Genomic DNA, 13,859 nt, shown 5'->3' with positions numbered 1-13,859 from the left:
CGTTGTCTTACCCTGGACTTTTATGACATCTCCTGCTGGTACTGCCCTAGCAATCCGTAACTTATCCTGTTGAGTGTCAACATAAGAATATAAGAAATAGGAGCAGGAGTTGGCTATCTGGCCCCTTGAGCCTGCTCCGCCATTTAATAAGATCACGGCTGATCTGATCCTGGCCACAACTCCACTTCCCTTCCCGCTCCCCATAACCCTCGACTCCCTTATTGTTCAGAAATCTGCCTATCTCCACCTTAAATATATTCAATGACCCAGCCTCCACAGCTCTCTGGGGGTAGAGAATTCCAAAGATTCACGACCCTCTGAGAGAAGAAATTCCTCCTCATTTCCGTTTTAAATGGGCGACCCCTTGTATTGAAACTATGGCCCCTCGTTCTAGAGTTCCCCACGAGGGGAAACATCTTCTTTGCATCTACCCTATCAAGTCCCCTCAGAATCAGTCAAAGGAGGAGTGTTTTTTTTTTATTGCTGTGTTGTGCATGTGCTCTTGTATCACGTTTTCTCTCTCAGCCTGGAGCTTGAAGCAGTTTCGATCCTGGCTTCTCGCACAGTGCTACAACTGCGAAACGGGTCAATTGTCAAAGAAAATAACAGTTTGTTTATAAAGTTACATGACCTGTTTGAACTCTGATCTATTCCCACATGCTCGTAGTTCGAGTTTACTGAAAGATAAGTGAGCTAGAGATAAAAGATTGATCAATGATTTGTGTGGTAAATCTATCGGGAGCTAAATGAGCGATGGCGGTGTATACAGCGAGCACCTACTGTACAAAGGTCATCACTTTGTATCGATGGTAGCTTTACATTTACTGAGGCTTTGATTCTGACTACTGTTAACAAAATATTGATAGCCCTCCCTGTGGGTTCAGTGGGTAAAAGCACCAGCTGATAACGAAAGAATCTACCTTCAACCCTAGTCTCAAATGAGCTAGATGACCTCAATCGGAACAGCAATGGCTACTACAATCTCTAATGGAGAAAAGAAAGACTTTCAATTTCATCATCATCATAGGCAGTCCCTTGAAAGCGAGGAAGACTTGCTTCCATTCTAAAAGTGAGTTCTCAGGTGACTGTACAGTCCGAGACGGGAATTATAGTCTCTGTCACAGGTGGAACAGATAGTGGTTGAGGCTAAGGGAGGGTGGGACTGGTTTGCCGCACGCTCCTTCCGCTTGTTTTCTGCATGCTCTCTTGGCCAAAGACCACCCTAGGTGGAGGAAGAGCATCCGGGAGGGCGCTGAGTGCCTCGAGTCTCATCACCGAGAGCATTTATATAGCACCTTGCATGACCTCAGGATGTCCCAAAGCACTTTACAGCCAATGAAGTAGTTTTCTTTTGAAGTGTAGTCATTGTTGTAATATAGGAAACGCGGCAGCCAATTTGCACACACCACCCCACAAACAACAATGTGATAATGACCAGTTCATCTGTTTGTGATGTTGATTGAGGGATAAATATTGGCCAGGACACCGGGGAGAACTCCCCTGCTCTTCTTCGAAATAGTGCCGTGGGATCTTTTACCTCCACCTGAGAGGGCAGACGGGGCCTCGGTTTAGCGTCTCATCTAAAAGACGGCACCTCCGACAGTGCAGCACTCCCTCAGCACTTCACTGGAGTGTCAGCCTAGATTTTTGTGCTGGGGTCTGTGGGATGGGACTTGAACCCACAACCTTCTGACTCCGAGGCGAGTGTGCTTCCCACTGAGCCACGGCCGACACTAGAGAAAGGAGATGTTTAGTCGGGGTCCCCACACTTAATCATTGACTTTTACTCTGGGGTGATGCAGTATGGGTAGGATCAGACTCGCTCCGACTGCCTGTGCCCCGCATAGCCAAATGGTTTGCTAATATTCACTCTCCAGGCCCAAACACGGAGAATGGCGTGCTGGGCAACATACAGAGGGGTTTGTAGACCCTTGCCCTAGCAGGAGCCGAAACATTCAGGGGAGAAAAGGGACCAAACTTTGTTCTTGCCAAATGGCTACATGTAATGGACAACTGTAAATGCGAATATTGCATTCAAGTTTTAAATTTGAGAAGCCGAATCAATGCAAATATTTCATACAGTACCTTGGAATGTAATCGCTGGGCTCGCGCTTGCTGAAGTCAGTTCTGTGACCTCCTTTCTAATCCAGCAAATGGCTTGCTCTTCAGCATCAGATACCGAATCTCAGCAGTGTCAAATGTTACAAGTAGTAATCTGCAGCAAGTCCTTCATGTATGTGTTAATCGCTGTATATAGAAACCACTAATTGAGTCTTAATTGGAGGCCTATTCTGTTCATTATCAGCAGGGGCAAGTTTGAATGACCTCTAACCTTCCATTGAAAGAAAATGCTAACTTTTTTGTATTTCAAAATAACTCGATAACAAGCCAAACCTGAGCCCTGTATAATATCAGGGTAAATGTTTCCTCCATTTGAGAATGTCGGAGGGGAAAAATCAGCATCGTATAGTGTTTATCCTGCTTTACAGCAGACACCTCAAGTTGCTGGAGAAATATCACCACTAATGTCTCCGCAAGATCCTACAAATCCCCTGGAAGGACAGGTGCACCAACATCGGCGTCCTCGTCCAGGCCAACATCCCAAGCATTGAAGCACTGACCACACTCGAACAGCTCCGCTGGGCGGGCCACATAGTTCGCATGCCAGACACGAGACTCCCAAAGCAAGCGCTCTACTCGGAGCTCCTTCACGGCAAACGAGTCAAAGGTGGGCAGCAGAAACGTTACAAGGACACCCTCAAAGCCTCCCTGATAAAGTGCGACATCCACGCTGACACCTGGGAGTCCCTGGCCAAAGACCACCCTAAGTGGAGGCAGTGCATCCGGGAGGGCGCTGAGCACCTCGAGTCTCGTTGCCGAAAGCATGCAGAAATCACGCACAAGCAGCAGAAAGAGCGTGCAGCAAACCTGTCCCACCCACCCTTGCCCTCAATCACTGTCTGCCCCACCTGTGGCAGGGTCTGTGGCTCTCGTGTTGGACTGTTCAGCCACCAAAGAACTCACTTCAGGAGTGGAAGCAAGTCTTCCTCGATTCCAAGGGACTGCCTATGATGGTTATACTTAAAGAACTTTCTCCTAAAATCCCTCCATGGCCTCACACCTCCCTATCTCTGTAATCTCCTTCATTCCCCCTCCCCCTCCCCCCCCCAGAGATGTCTGCGCTCCTCAAATTCTGCCCTCTTGAGAATCCCTGATTATAATCGCTCAACCATCGGCGGCCCTACTTTCTGCTGCCTGGGCCTAAATCTCTCTGTCTCTCTTTCTTTCCTCCTCTAAGACGTTCCTTAAAACCGACCTCTTTGACCAAGCTTTTGATCACCTGCCTGAATTTCTTCTTGTGTGGCTCGGTGTCAAATAGATTTGATTTGTCTTAAAAATACTCCTGTGAAGCGCCTTGGGACGTTTCACTATTTAAAGTGCTATATAAATACAAGTTGTTGTTGTTGTAATGGGGAACAGTAAAATACAGATTATGCAGATGAGTTGCAATCTCCAAATGCATGTTCTTTTTACTCCCTTTCTTCTAATGTTAATGCTGTTGTGTGTAAACAAGTTTTAAAATTGCATGGAATAGTGCAAGATCAAATTAATTTTCCTCGGTCTTTATTATTGCTAAGCATGTATTTGAGCTATCGTGCTTTTTTTGAGCTCGTGATCTGTGACTAAAAAGGAATGCAGCAAACCGCTGACTATTCCCTTCCTTTGTGCTTGTCCGAGAGATTGTGACTGTTTTAAATCTCTTCCAATTCAGGTGAGCAACCTGAAGAAAATCCTTCAGAGCATGTTGGAATATTACCATGACGTAAGTATTCCTAAAGCCTTTAGTACATTGGCTTGTTTTCAGAGTACAGCAGCAGTCTGAAATTTGCAATGTTGCAGTGCACAGCAAGAGACCACAGCCATGCATTTTACATGATACAACACCAAATTTCCTTCGGGAGCCTGTAAACTCCCATAACGTCACAGTGCTCATGCTGGCGGCGTTTTTCATTCTTCTGGCAAATCCTGGGTCACGTTTAGCAATTGGAGTCTAGTTTTGGTCACCTGTCCGAATTTCTTCTTGTATGGCTCGGTGTTAAAACACTCCTGTCTAGTTTGTTTCCGAATGTGCTATGCCATCTATTCATAATTAATTTGCACTTGTAGAGCACCTTGCAATGTCCTCAGGATGTGCTCAAGTGCTTCACCACCAATTAATTACTCTTTGAAGTATATTGTTTTGTAGGCAAAAGGGATGCCAAAAGACATTTAGCGTAATATCTTCTCATAGACCTGCATATATGACTTTCATTGTGGTTATTGTGGTCGCATTTTTTTTTTGATCTTCGCTATAATTGTGCTTTGATCACGAAGGCCTGTGTAGCAAATTACTAAACCGAATCTTTCAGTATATGGAAGTTGCTATTTTTTACTTTTCATTGCCTTGACAGCTGCAGCACAGTTGACTGAATGCATCAGTCCTGCAGTTATTTAGCCCAAAAGAACTTCAATCAGAGCAATTTTCATGCAAAGACTTTCATGTGAGTGTTCTGGAGGCTTTTGTGAAAATAATTTTAGAGAAAAGATTGTGATAGAGTTGTCTCCACCCATGTTCAATACTACTGCCTCTTTATCAATCACAGTTCCTTAATCCCACCCCACCCCATACACTCCCCAGATGAATGATGCTGTTTAAGGTCATACTGTGAAATGGCCATTGTTCCCATTACAGACACGAACCCAGAATGCTTTGTTTAAATACATTGAACATGGCTTAAATTACTGCATTATAAATATGGAATGTAAGCTGGGCAGCATAGAGGGTTACATATTTAGTTGTCGTAGAAACATAGAAAATAGGTGCAAGAGTAGGCCATTTGGCCCTTCAAGCCTGCACCACCATTCAATAAGATCATGGCTGATCATGCAACTTCAGTACCCCATTCCTGCTTTCTCTCCATACCCCTTGATCCCTTTAGCCATAACTCCCTTTTGAATCTATCTAACGAACTGGCCTCAACAACTTTCTGTAGTAGAGAATTCCACAGGTTCACAATTCTAAGTGAAGAAGTTTCTCATCTCGGTCCTAAATGGCTTACCCCTTATCCTTAGACTGTGACCCCTGGTTCTGGACTTCCCCAACATCGGGAACATTCTTCCTGCATCTAACCTGTCCAATCCCGTCAGAATGTTATGTTTCTATGAGATCCCCTCTCATCTAAATTCCAATGAATATAAGCCTAGTCGATCCAGTCTTTCTTCATATGTCAGTTCTGCCATCCCGAGAATCAGTCTGGTGATCCTTCGCTGCATTCCTTCAATAGCAAGAACGTCCTTCCTCAGATTAGCAGACCAAAACTGTACACAATATTCAAGGTGTGGCCTCACCAAGGCCCTGTACAACTGCATTAAGACCTCCCTGCTCCTATACTCAAATCTCTTGCTATGAAGGCCAACATGCCATTTGCCGCCTTCACCGCCTGCTGTACCTGCTCCCTTCCTTCCCCGGTGAAGGAGGGTTGTCATTAGGCTATCCTCTTGACTCAATTGGCACCTCTCACCCCTCTGTGGGTGTTGGACCCACAATATACATGAGCACGTAATATCAGCTGATCCTTGGCAGTGGCGTTACACGTGTGAGATGGTAAACTGAGGCCCTGTCTGCTCAAGTGAGCCTACAACATCACATGGCACTGTTCAAAGAAGTGCAGGGAGTTGCAATCATAGAAATATACGGCACAGAAGGAGGCCATTCGGCCCATCGTGTCTGCCGGCTGACAAAGAGCTATCCAGCCTAATCCTACTTTCCAGCTCTTGGTCCGTAGCCCTGTAGGTTACGGCACTTCAAATGCACATCAAAGTACTTTTTAAATGCGCTGTGGGTTTCTGCCTCTGCCACCCTTTCAGCCGTGAGTTCCAGACGCCCACCACCCTCTGGCTGAAATTTTTTTTCCCCTAATCCTTCTACCAATTATTTTAAATCTATAGTTCTCTTGGGTTTTCTGACCAATACTACTCCCTCCACCAGCATCACCGAAAACAGATTGGTGACTTATTCATTTGCCGGTCATTCATTATATAGCACTTTGGGGCATCCTGAGGATGGGATAAGATTCTACGTAAATGCCCTTCGTCCCTCCTGGTAGCTGGCTGGAGAGTAGCATAGAGCTCTACTGAAGGCCTAGTGACTAAGTATGAACATAAGAATTAGGAGCAGGAATAAGACTATTCAGCCCCTCGAGCCTGCTCTGCCATTCAATAAGATCACGGCTGATCATCGATCTCAGCTCCACTTTCCTGCACTATCCCCATATCCCTTGATTCCCTTAATATCCAAAAATCTATCGATCTCTGTCTTGAATATACTCAATGACTGAGCTCCCTCAGCCCTCTAGGGTAGAGAATGCCAAAGGTTTACCACCCTCTGGTGAGTGAAGAAGTTTCTCCTCATCTCAGTCCTAAATGGCTAACCCCTTATTCTGAGACTGTGACCCCTGGTTCTATGCTCCCCAGCCAGAGGAAACAGCCTCCCTGCATCTACCCTGTTGAGCCCTGTAAGAATTTTGTATGGCGGTGGTCCAATCCATACAAACCAGAAGATCCCAGGATCACACTCTGGCTTGTACTGAGTTGGCTAACTTTGGATAGGGCTCCAACTGGAGCACTACATTTGGTCTTATTACCCACAGGCTAGAAAGGGGAAAATCATCCAGGGTTCCTACTGATCGCTATCCAGGCACCGCGGCTGGAAAATGTGCGAGTATGGCCGTTAGATTAGAATAGAACCCCTCTGATTTTAAATAACTTAGCAATTCTTACTATTTATTTGTTTTGTCTTAGACCACTGCTGTGAAGCGCCTTGGGGAATTTTACTACGTTAAAGGTGCTACATAAATTAAAAGTTCTTTTGGGCCCAAGTTTCAACTGGATTTGCTCCTATTTTTTTTTTTTGGAGCAGCTGTTTTTTTTGGGAGTATCCTAGAAATTGCAATTCTCCACGTTTAGTTTGCTCCAGTTTCAGTGAGCTAGTTTAGCTTCGTTTTAGTTTAGTTTTTTTCCCAAAAGGGGGCGTGTCCAGCCACTTACGCCTGTTTTGCAAGTTTAGACTGCGAAAAGTTATTCCAAACTAACTTAGAATGGTGTAAGTGTCCGCTTTTGTACGCCACGAAAAACCTTGTGTAGAGTTAAGAAATCAGCACAGCTCGCCAGAGATGAGTGGGTGGATGGGGGGGGTCGTGGTGGGGGGGGGGGGAGGGGGAGAGAAAGAGAGAGCTCTCTTTAAAAATAACCATCATCAATAATAAATGATAAATCAATAAATTAATGAATAAAATTCAACTGAAGTCCTGTATGGAATTGTAACCCATCAGCAGTAAACCTTCAACAACAAAATAACATTTTAAGACTGCTACTCCATCATTGGAAGACCCATTGCTCCCATATCCTGCAACGCTAGACACAGCAATCTCCATTAGCTATGTGCATTAATACTGAACGTTGCAGCTTTGAAAATACACCTCGAAAACAAAAGGCTTTGCATCTACCTGATTTTAAGTTTGACCTTGTACTTTTCCTTGTATTGTCCTTTAATAGAATAATTATAAGTTTGATGAGAAGAACTTTGTTTTTTATTACAGTCAAGGTGACACAGGCTTATTACTCTAGTAAGAAAATACAAGGCCAAACTTATAATTATTCTATTAAAGGACAATACAAGGAAAAGTACAAGGTCAAACTTAAAATCACTCTAATAAAGAACCATGCACTACACATTCAGGGCCCAAGTTTCCACATGATTTGCGCCTGATTTTTAGGAGCAACTGGTGGAGAACGGACTATCTGAGAAATTGCAATTCTCCACATTTTTTTTTCTGCAGTTCTAGTCAGGTAGAACAGTTCTACTTTGGAACAGAATTTTTTCTTCAAAAGGGGGCGTGTCCGGCCACTGACGCCTGATTTCAAAGTTTCCACAGTGAAAACGTACTCCAAACTAAGTTAGAATGGAGCAAGTGAAGATTTTTGTAGAACTGAAAAAACCTGTTCTACACATTAAAAAATCAGGCGCAGGTTACAAATTAGGCGTCCAGAACGAGGGGTGGGGGGGGTAAGGGAAGTCATTAAATTCTACAATAAATCCTTACTTATACTTCTACAAATATTATACAAATAAATCCAACCTGAATAAACATTTATAAGCAAAGAAAAGATTAAATAAACCATCTTCCTACCTGTGTGAAAGTGCTTCAGGCACGGAGAATGCTGCAGTCAGCCTGAGGTGCCCGTTCTTCCCGCGGGGGGTGGGGGAGGAGGCGCCCGTTCTTCCCGCGGGGGGGGGGGGGGGGGGAGGAGGCGCCTGTTCTTTCCCGCGGGGGGGGGGGTGGGGGTGAGGCGCCTGTTCTTTCCCGCAGGGGGGGGGGGGGGGGAGAGGAGGCGCCCGCTCTTTCCCGCGGGGGGGGGGGAGGAGAGGGGAGGAGGGAGGAGGCGCCTGTTCTTTCCCGCGGGGGGGGGGGGGGGAGCGCCCGTTCTTCCCGCGGGGGGGGAGGAGGCGCCCGCTCTTTCCCGCGGGGGGGGGGGGGGGAGGCGCCCGTTCTTTCCCGCGGGGGGAGGGTGGTGCCCGTTCTTCCCCACGGGGGGTGGGGGGGAGGTGCCCGTTCTTCCCGAGGGTGGGGAGGGAGGAGGCGCCCGTTCTTTCCCGTGGGAGGGGGGGGGAGGAGGCGCCCGTTCTTCCTGCGAGGGGGGGAGGAGGCGCCCGTTCTTTCCCGTGGGTGGGGGGGGGAGGGGGCGCCCGTTCTTCCCGCGGGGGGGGGAGGAGGAAACAATGAGAAGGCTGCAAGTGCTGATGGCAATGTGCTTTTATTAAAACAATGTTCAAAAATTAAACAGCTACAAAGAACTACAAAAATGGCCGAGTGCCAATGTTTTTTTCACACTGCGCGTGCGCGAACACTCCAACGCGCACGCGCAGCGTTGCCGGCAGGAAAAACACTAATTTAAATAGTACCCGCCCCCTCCCACTTACAAAATTGGCGCGAGTATAGGCTCCGCCCTCTGGGCGCCACGCCAGGCAGACAAGGAGCTGCAGAACGCTCCAGAATCGCGAGTTTTTTTTTAGGCGCGAAAAACGGGAGCCCAGCTCGGAGGGGCGCCCGTTTTTTATCGTGTGGAAACTTGGGCCCTCAAAGGGGGTTACAATAAATTATACCTCCCACCTCTCAATACCTAATTCTAGCTAGGTTAGACTCCAGAGCAGGCAGGGACTATGCTTACCAATGGTGATGTTCTTCCTTCAGGACTTCAAGGCTGGAGAAGTTCGTTTTAAACTGTCGCGTTGTTTTCTCTCCTTGTCTTGATGACACAGCGTAGTGTGGTACAAGTCTGTCAGTTAAAGTGTCATCTAGCGGCCTTGTAGCTACCTAGCAACCACCTAACCTCTGTTGAAAACGGGTCAGTTATACGATTTCGGTGTTCTAATCTTGCCGCCCAATCTGTTCAAAATTCTTTGTATAATTTTGGCGGGCTTGGTTCTTCTTTGTAATATTTTGTCGGGCTCATTAAAAGTTGATATGTCTTGGGTGGGTTGATGTTCGAAAACTGTTTCCTGATGGAAATATTAGTTTGGTAATTGCAATGTCCTTTTGTGCTTAGTCTTTCGCATACAGGCTGGATTGGGCCTCTTTGTGATGTATATGCTGAAATGGTTGTCCAGACCCATGTTGATGGGTAGCTACCTCTGGGTGATTTTGTGATGTTAATGTGGAGAAGGTTTTTCAAGTACTCATTCTTCCAGACAGGTTAACTTGATTCTCACACCCAGGTAGCTTCACTTAATTAGACTGTCTTTTGCTAGTTCCGTAGGTCTGCCCACAGCCTTGAGTTTGTCTTTTAAAATCCAAAATTCTATTAAAGTTCGTAGTTTCTTCCATAAGCACTTTAGAGTTCCAAACTTTTCGGTAGATAGTCCCAAATTAAATTTCCTTTCGAATGAGCCCAAACACAGTTGGGGGGGGGGGGGGGGGAATTCTTGTGAATTTTGCATTCCTTTAGCTGTTGCATCATAATTATGGTGCAAATTAACTTTTTAACTTCAAAAAATCAATTTTTCTTCAGGTTCTCGGTCACCAGATTTCTGAGTATAATCTGCCAGAGGTCAATCTGATAGGCGAGCACTCGGACGCAGCAGAGCTTGGTCGAATGTTGCAACTTGTACTCGGCTGTGCCGTCAGCTGTGAGAAGAAGCAAGGTAGGACGCTACGGAGGGCTGTGCAACAACTCCGAACTTTCTGATGCTCCAGTGAATTATTAACCACTGTCATAAGAAATAGGAGCAGGAGTCGGCCATTTGGTCCCTCGAGCCTGCTCCGCCATTCAATAAGATCACGGCTGATCTGATCTTGGGCTCAGCTCCACTTCCCTGCCCGCTCTCCTAATCTGAGGAAGGACATTCTTGCTGCTGAGGGAGTGCAGCGAAGGTTCACCAGACTGATTCCCAGGATGGCAGGACTGACATATGAAGAAAGACCGGATCGACTAGGCTTATTCACTGGAGTTTAGAAGGATGAGAGAGGATCTCATAGAAACATATAAAATTCTGACGGGATTGGACAGGTTAGATGCAGGAAGAATGTTCCCGATGTTGGGGAAGTCCAGAACCAGGGGTCACAGTCTAAGGGTAAGGGGTAAGCCATTTAGGACCGAGATGAGGAGAAACCTCTTCACTCAGAGAATTGTGAACCTGTGGCATTCTCTACCACAAAGTTGTTGGGGCCAGTTCGTTAGATATATTCAAAAGGGAGTTGATGTGGCCCTCACGGCTAAAAGGATCAAGAGTATGGAGAGAAAGCAGGAATGGGGTACTGAAATGCATGATCAGCCATGATCATATTGAATGGTGGTGCAGGCTCAAAGGGCCGAATGGCCTACTCCTGCACCTATTTTCTATGTTTCTATAACCCTTCACTCCCTTATCGTTCAAAAATCTGTCTGTCTCCATCTTCAGTGACCTCCACAGCTCTCTATGGCTGAGAGGATGTTTCCACTGATGGGGGAGACTAGAACTAGAGGGCATGATCTTAGAATAAGGGGCCACACATTTAAAACAGAGATGAGAAATATTTTCACTCAGAGGGTTGTAAATTTGTGGAATCCGCTGCTTCAGCGAGCTGTGGAAGCTGGGACATTGAATAAATTTAAGACCGAAATAGACAGTTTCTTAAACGATAAGGGGTAATGGGGAGCAGGCGGGGCAGTGGAGCTGAGTCCATGATCAGATCAGCCATGATCCTATTGAATGGCGGAGCAGGCTCGAGGGTCTGTATGGCTTACTCCTGTTCCTATTTCTTATGTTCTTATTTACGACCCTCGGAGAGAAGAAATTCCTCCTCATCTCCGTTCTAAATGGGTGACCCCTTATTGTTAAACCATGCCCCTAGTTCTAGGTTCCCCCACGAGTGGAAACATCCTCTCTGCATTTACTCTGTCCAGCCCCCTCAGTATCTTATACATTTCAATAAGATCACCTCTCATTCTTCTAAACTCCAATGAGTATAGGCCCAACCTGCTCAAGCTTTCTTAATATGTCAACCCCTTCATCCTAGGAATCAATCTCGTGAACCTTCTCTGAACTGCTTCCAATGCAAGTATATCCCCCCCTTTAAATAAGGAGACCAAAACTGTACGCAGGTGTCCTTTCATATCTGGCACCTGGCTTCAAATAGAACCCAGACCTGTATGGGATAAAAGTCTGTTCAGACTATTTTGATGGCCAGAGTCTACTAGCAAATTGAATTTGGGCAGTATCAATCCAATTATGAGCGGCTTCCCAGTACAATGGCTGTCATTGGGCACCATTGGTACGAAATTGGCAATCAACTGATTATGGAGAATGTCACGCTATGCCAACCTCAAGAGTATCCCCTATTACACCAGCGTATAATAGTGAGCTGGAACAAAAGAGAGCTTTATGCTGCATCGAATCACACTTTACATGACATGGGAATGCTGGATGCTGACCCACTGGATTCCTGTAATAGAAAATGTTTCTTTGCTCAACATCAATGTCTTTCAGCTTAAAGACTTTATTTTTTTTTTTAAATGCGCACAAAAAATATGGAGGAACAAAGGGACCTTGAAATGCATGTCCATAGAACTCTGAAGGTAGCAGGCCAGGTCGATAAGGTGGTTAAGAAGGCAAACGGAATACTTGCATTTATTAGCTGAGGCATAGAATACAAGAACAGGGAGGTTATGCTTGAACTGTATATCATCATCGTCATCATAAGCCGTCCCTCGAAATCAAGGAAGATTTGCTTCCACTCCTAAAGTGAGTTCTTTGGTGGCTAAACAGTCCAACATGGGAGCCACAGACCCGGTCACAGGTGGGACAGATTCATCGGGGGAAGTGGGGGTGGCACTGATTTACCACACGCTCCTTCCGCTGCCTGCGCCTGATCTCTTCACGCTCGCAGCGTTGAGCTTCGAAGCGCTCAACGCCCTCCCGAATGCACTTTCTCCACCGAGAGCAATCTTCGGCCACGGTCTCCCAGGCGTCAGTGGTGATGTCGCACTTTATCGGGGATGCTTTGAGGATGTCCTTGTAACGTTTCCGCTGCCCACCTTTGGCTCGTTTGCCATGAAGGTGCTCCGCATATAGCAGTTGTTTAGGGCATCTCGTGTCTGGCATGCGAACTAAGTGGCCTGCCCAACAAAGCTGATCTAGCGTGGTCAGTGCTTCAATGCTGGGGATGTTAGCCTGGGCGAGGACACTGATGTTGGTGCGTGTGTCCTCCCAGGGGGTTTGCAAGATCTTGCGGAGACATCGTTGATGATATATCTCCAGCGACTTGATGCGTCCTCTTTAAGTCGTCCCTGTCTCTGACCCATATAGGAGGGTGGGAATTACTACAGCCCTGTAGACCATGAGCTTGGTCTTTGAACACTCTTTTCCTCAAGCGGTAGAAGGCTGCCATGGAGGCGATGTTGAATCTCCGCATCAATGTCTGCCTTTGTTGACGAGAGGCTCCCAAGGTATGGGAAGTGGTCCATGTTGTCGAGAGCGACGCCGTGAATCTTGCGGGGCAGTGCTCTGCGGTGAGGGGCAGTGCTCTGCGGTGAGGACCGGTTGGTGTAGGACCTTTGTCTTACGGATGTTAAGCGTAAGGCCCATGCTTTCATATGCCTCGGTGAATACATTGACTATATCCTGGAGTTCAGTCTCCGAATGTGCGCAGATGCAGGTGTCGTCCGCGTACTGCAGTTCAACGACAGAGGTTGGGGTGGTCTTGGACCTGGCCTGGAGGCGGCGTAGGTTAAACAGCTTCCCACGGGTTCTGTGGTTTAGCTCCACTCCGGCGGGGAGCTTGTTGGACAGAGGTGGAACATGGCAGCGAGGAAGATTGAAAAGAGGGTTGAACTGTATAAAAAAATTAGTTGGGCCACAGCTAGAGTACTGCGTGCAGTTCTGGTCACCACATTACAGGGAAAATGTGATTGCACTAGAGAGGGTACAGAGTAGATTTATGAGGATGTTGCAAGGACTGGAGAATTTTAGCTATGAGAAAGATTGGATAGGCTGGGTCTGTTTTCTTTGGAACAGAGGAGGCTGAGGGGAGACCTTATTGAAGTGTATAAAATTATGAGGGGCCCAGATAGAGTGGATAGGAAGGACCTATTTCCCTTAGCAGAGGGGTCAACAACCAGGGGGCATAGATTTAAAGTAATTAGGAAGTTTAGAGGGGATTTGAGGGGACATTTCTCCACCCAGAGGGTGGTGGGGGTCTGGAACTCACTACCTGAAAGAGTGGTAGAGGCGGAAACCCTCACCACACTTAAAAAGTACCTAGATTTGCACTTCAAGTGTCGTA

General features: G+C 46.6%; 1 protein-coding gene across 2 annotated transcripts in view; it reads left to right on the top strand.

The window, feature by feature from the left end:
• The window catches only part of hook2 (hook microtubule-tethering protein 2), a 59,836-nt gene that overhangs the window by 7,258 nt on the left and 38,719 nt on the right, over positions 1-13,859 (top strand). For both annotated transcript variants that reach the window (XM_070867285.1, XM_070867286.1), the window contains exons 4-5: positions 3,773-3,823; positions 10,108-10,240. In XM_070867285.1, coding sequence (XP_070723386.1) covers positions 3,773-3,823; positions 10,108-10,240 — 184 coding nt within the window. The remainder of the gene's footprint in view (positions 1-3,772; positions 3,824-10,107; positions 10,241-13,859) is intronic.

This window comes from Pristiophorus japonicus, chromosome 24 (genome assembly GCF_044704955.1).
Source record: "Pristiophorus japonicus isolate sPriJap1 chromosome 24, sPriJap1.hap1, whole genome shotgun sequence".
Lineage (NCBI taxonomy): Eukaryota > Metazoa > Chordata > Chondrichthyes > Pristiophoridae > Pristiophorus > Pristiophorus japonicus.
Note: the sequence above shows the minus strand (reverse complement) of the source record. Positions and strands in the feature narration are given on the sequence as shown.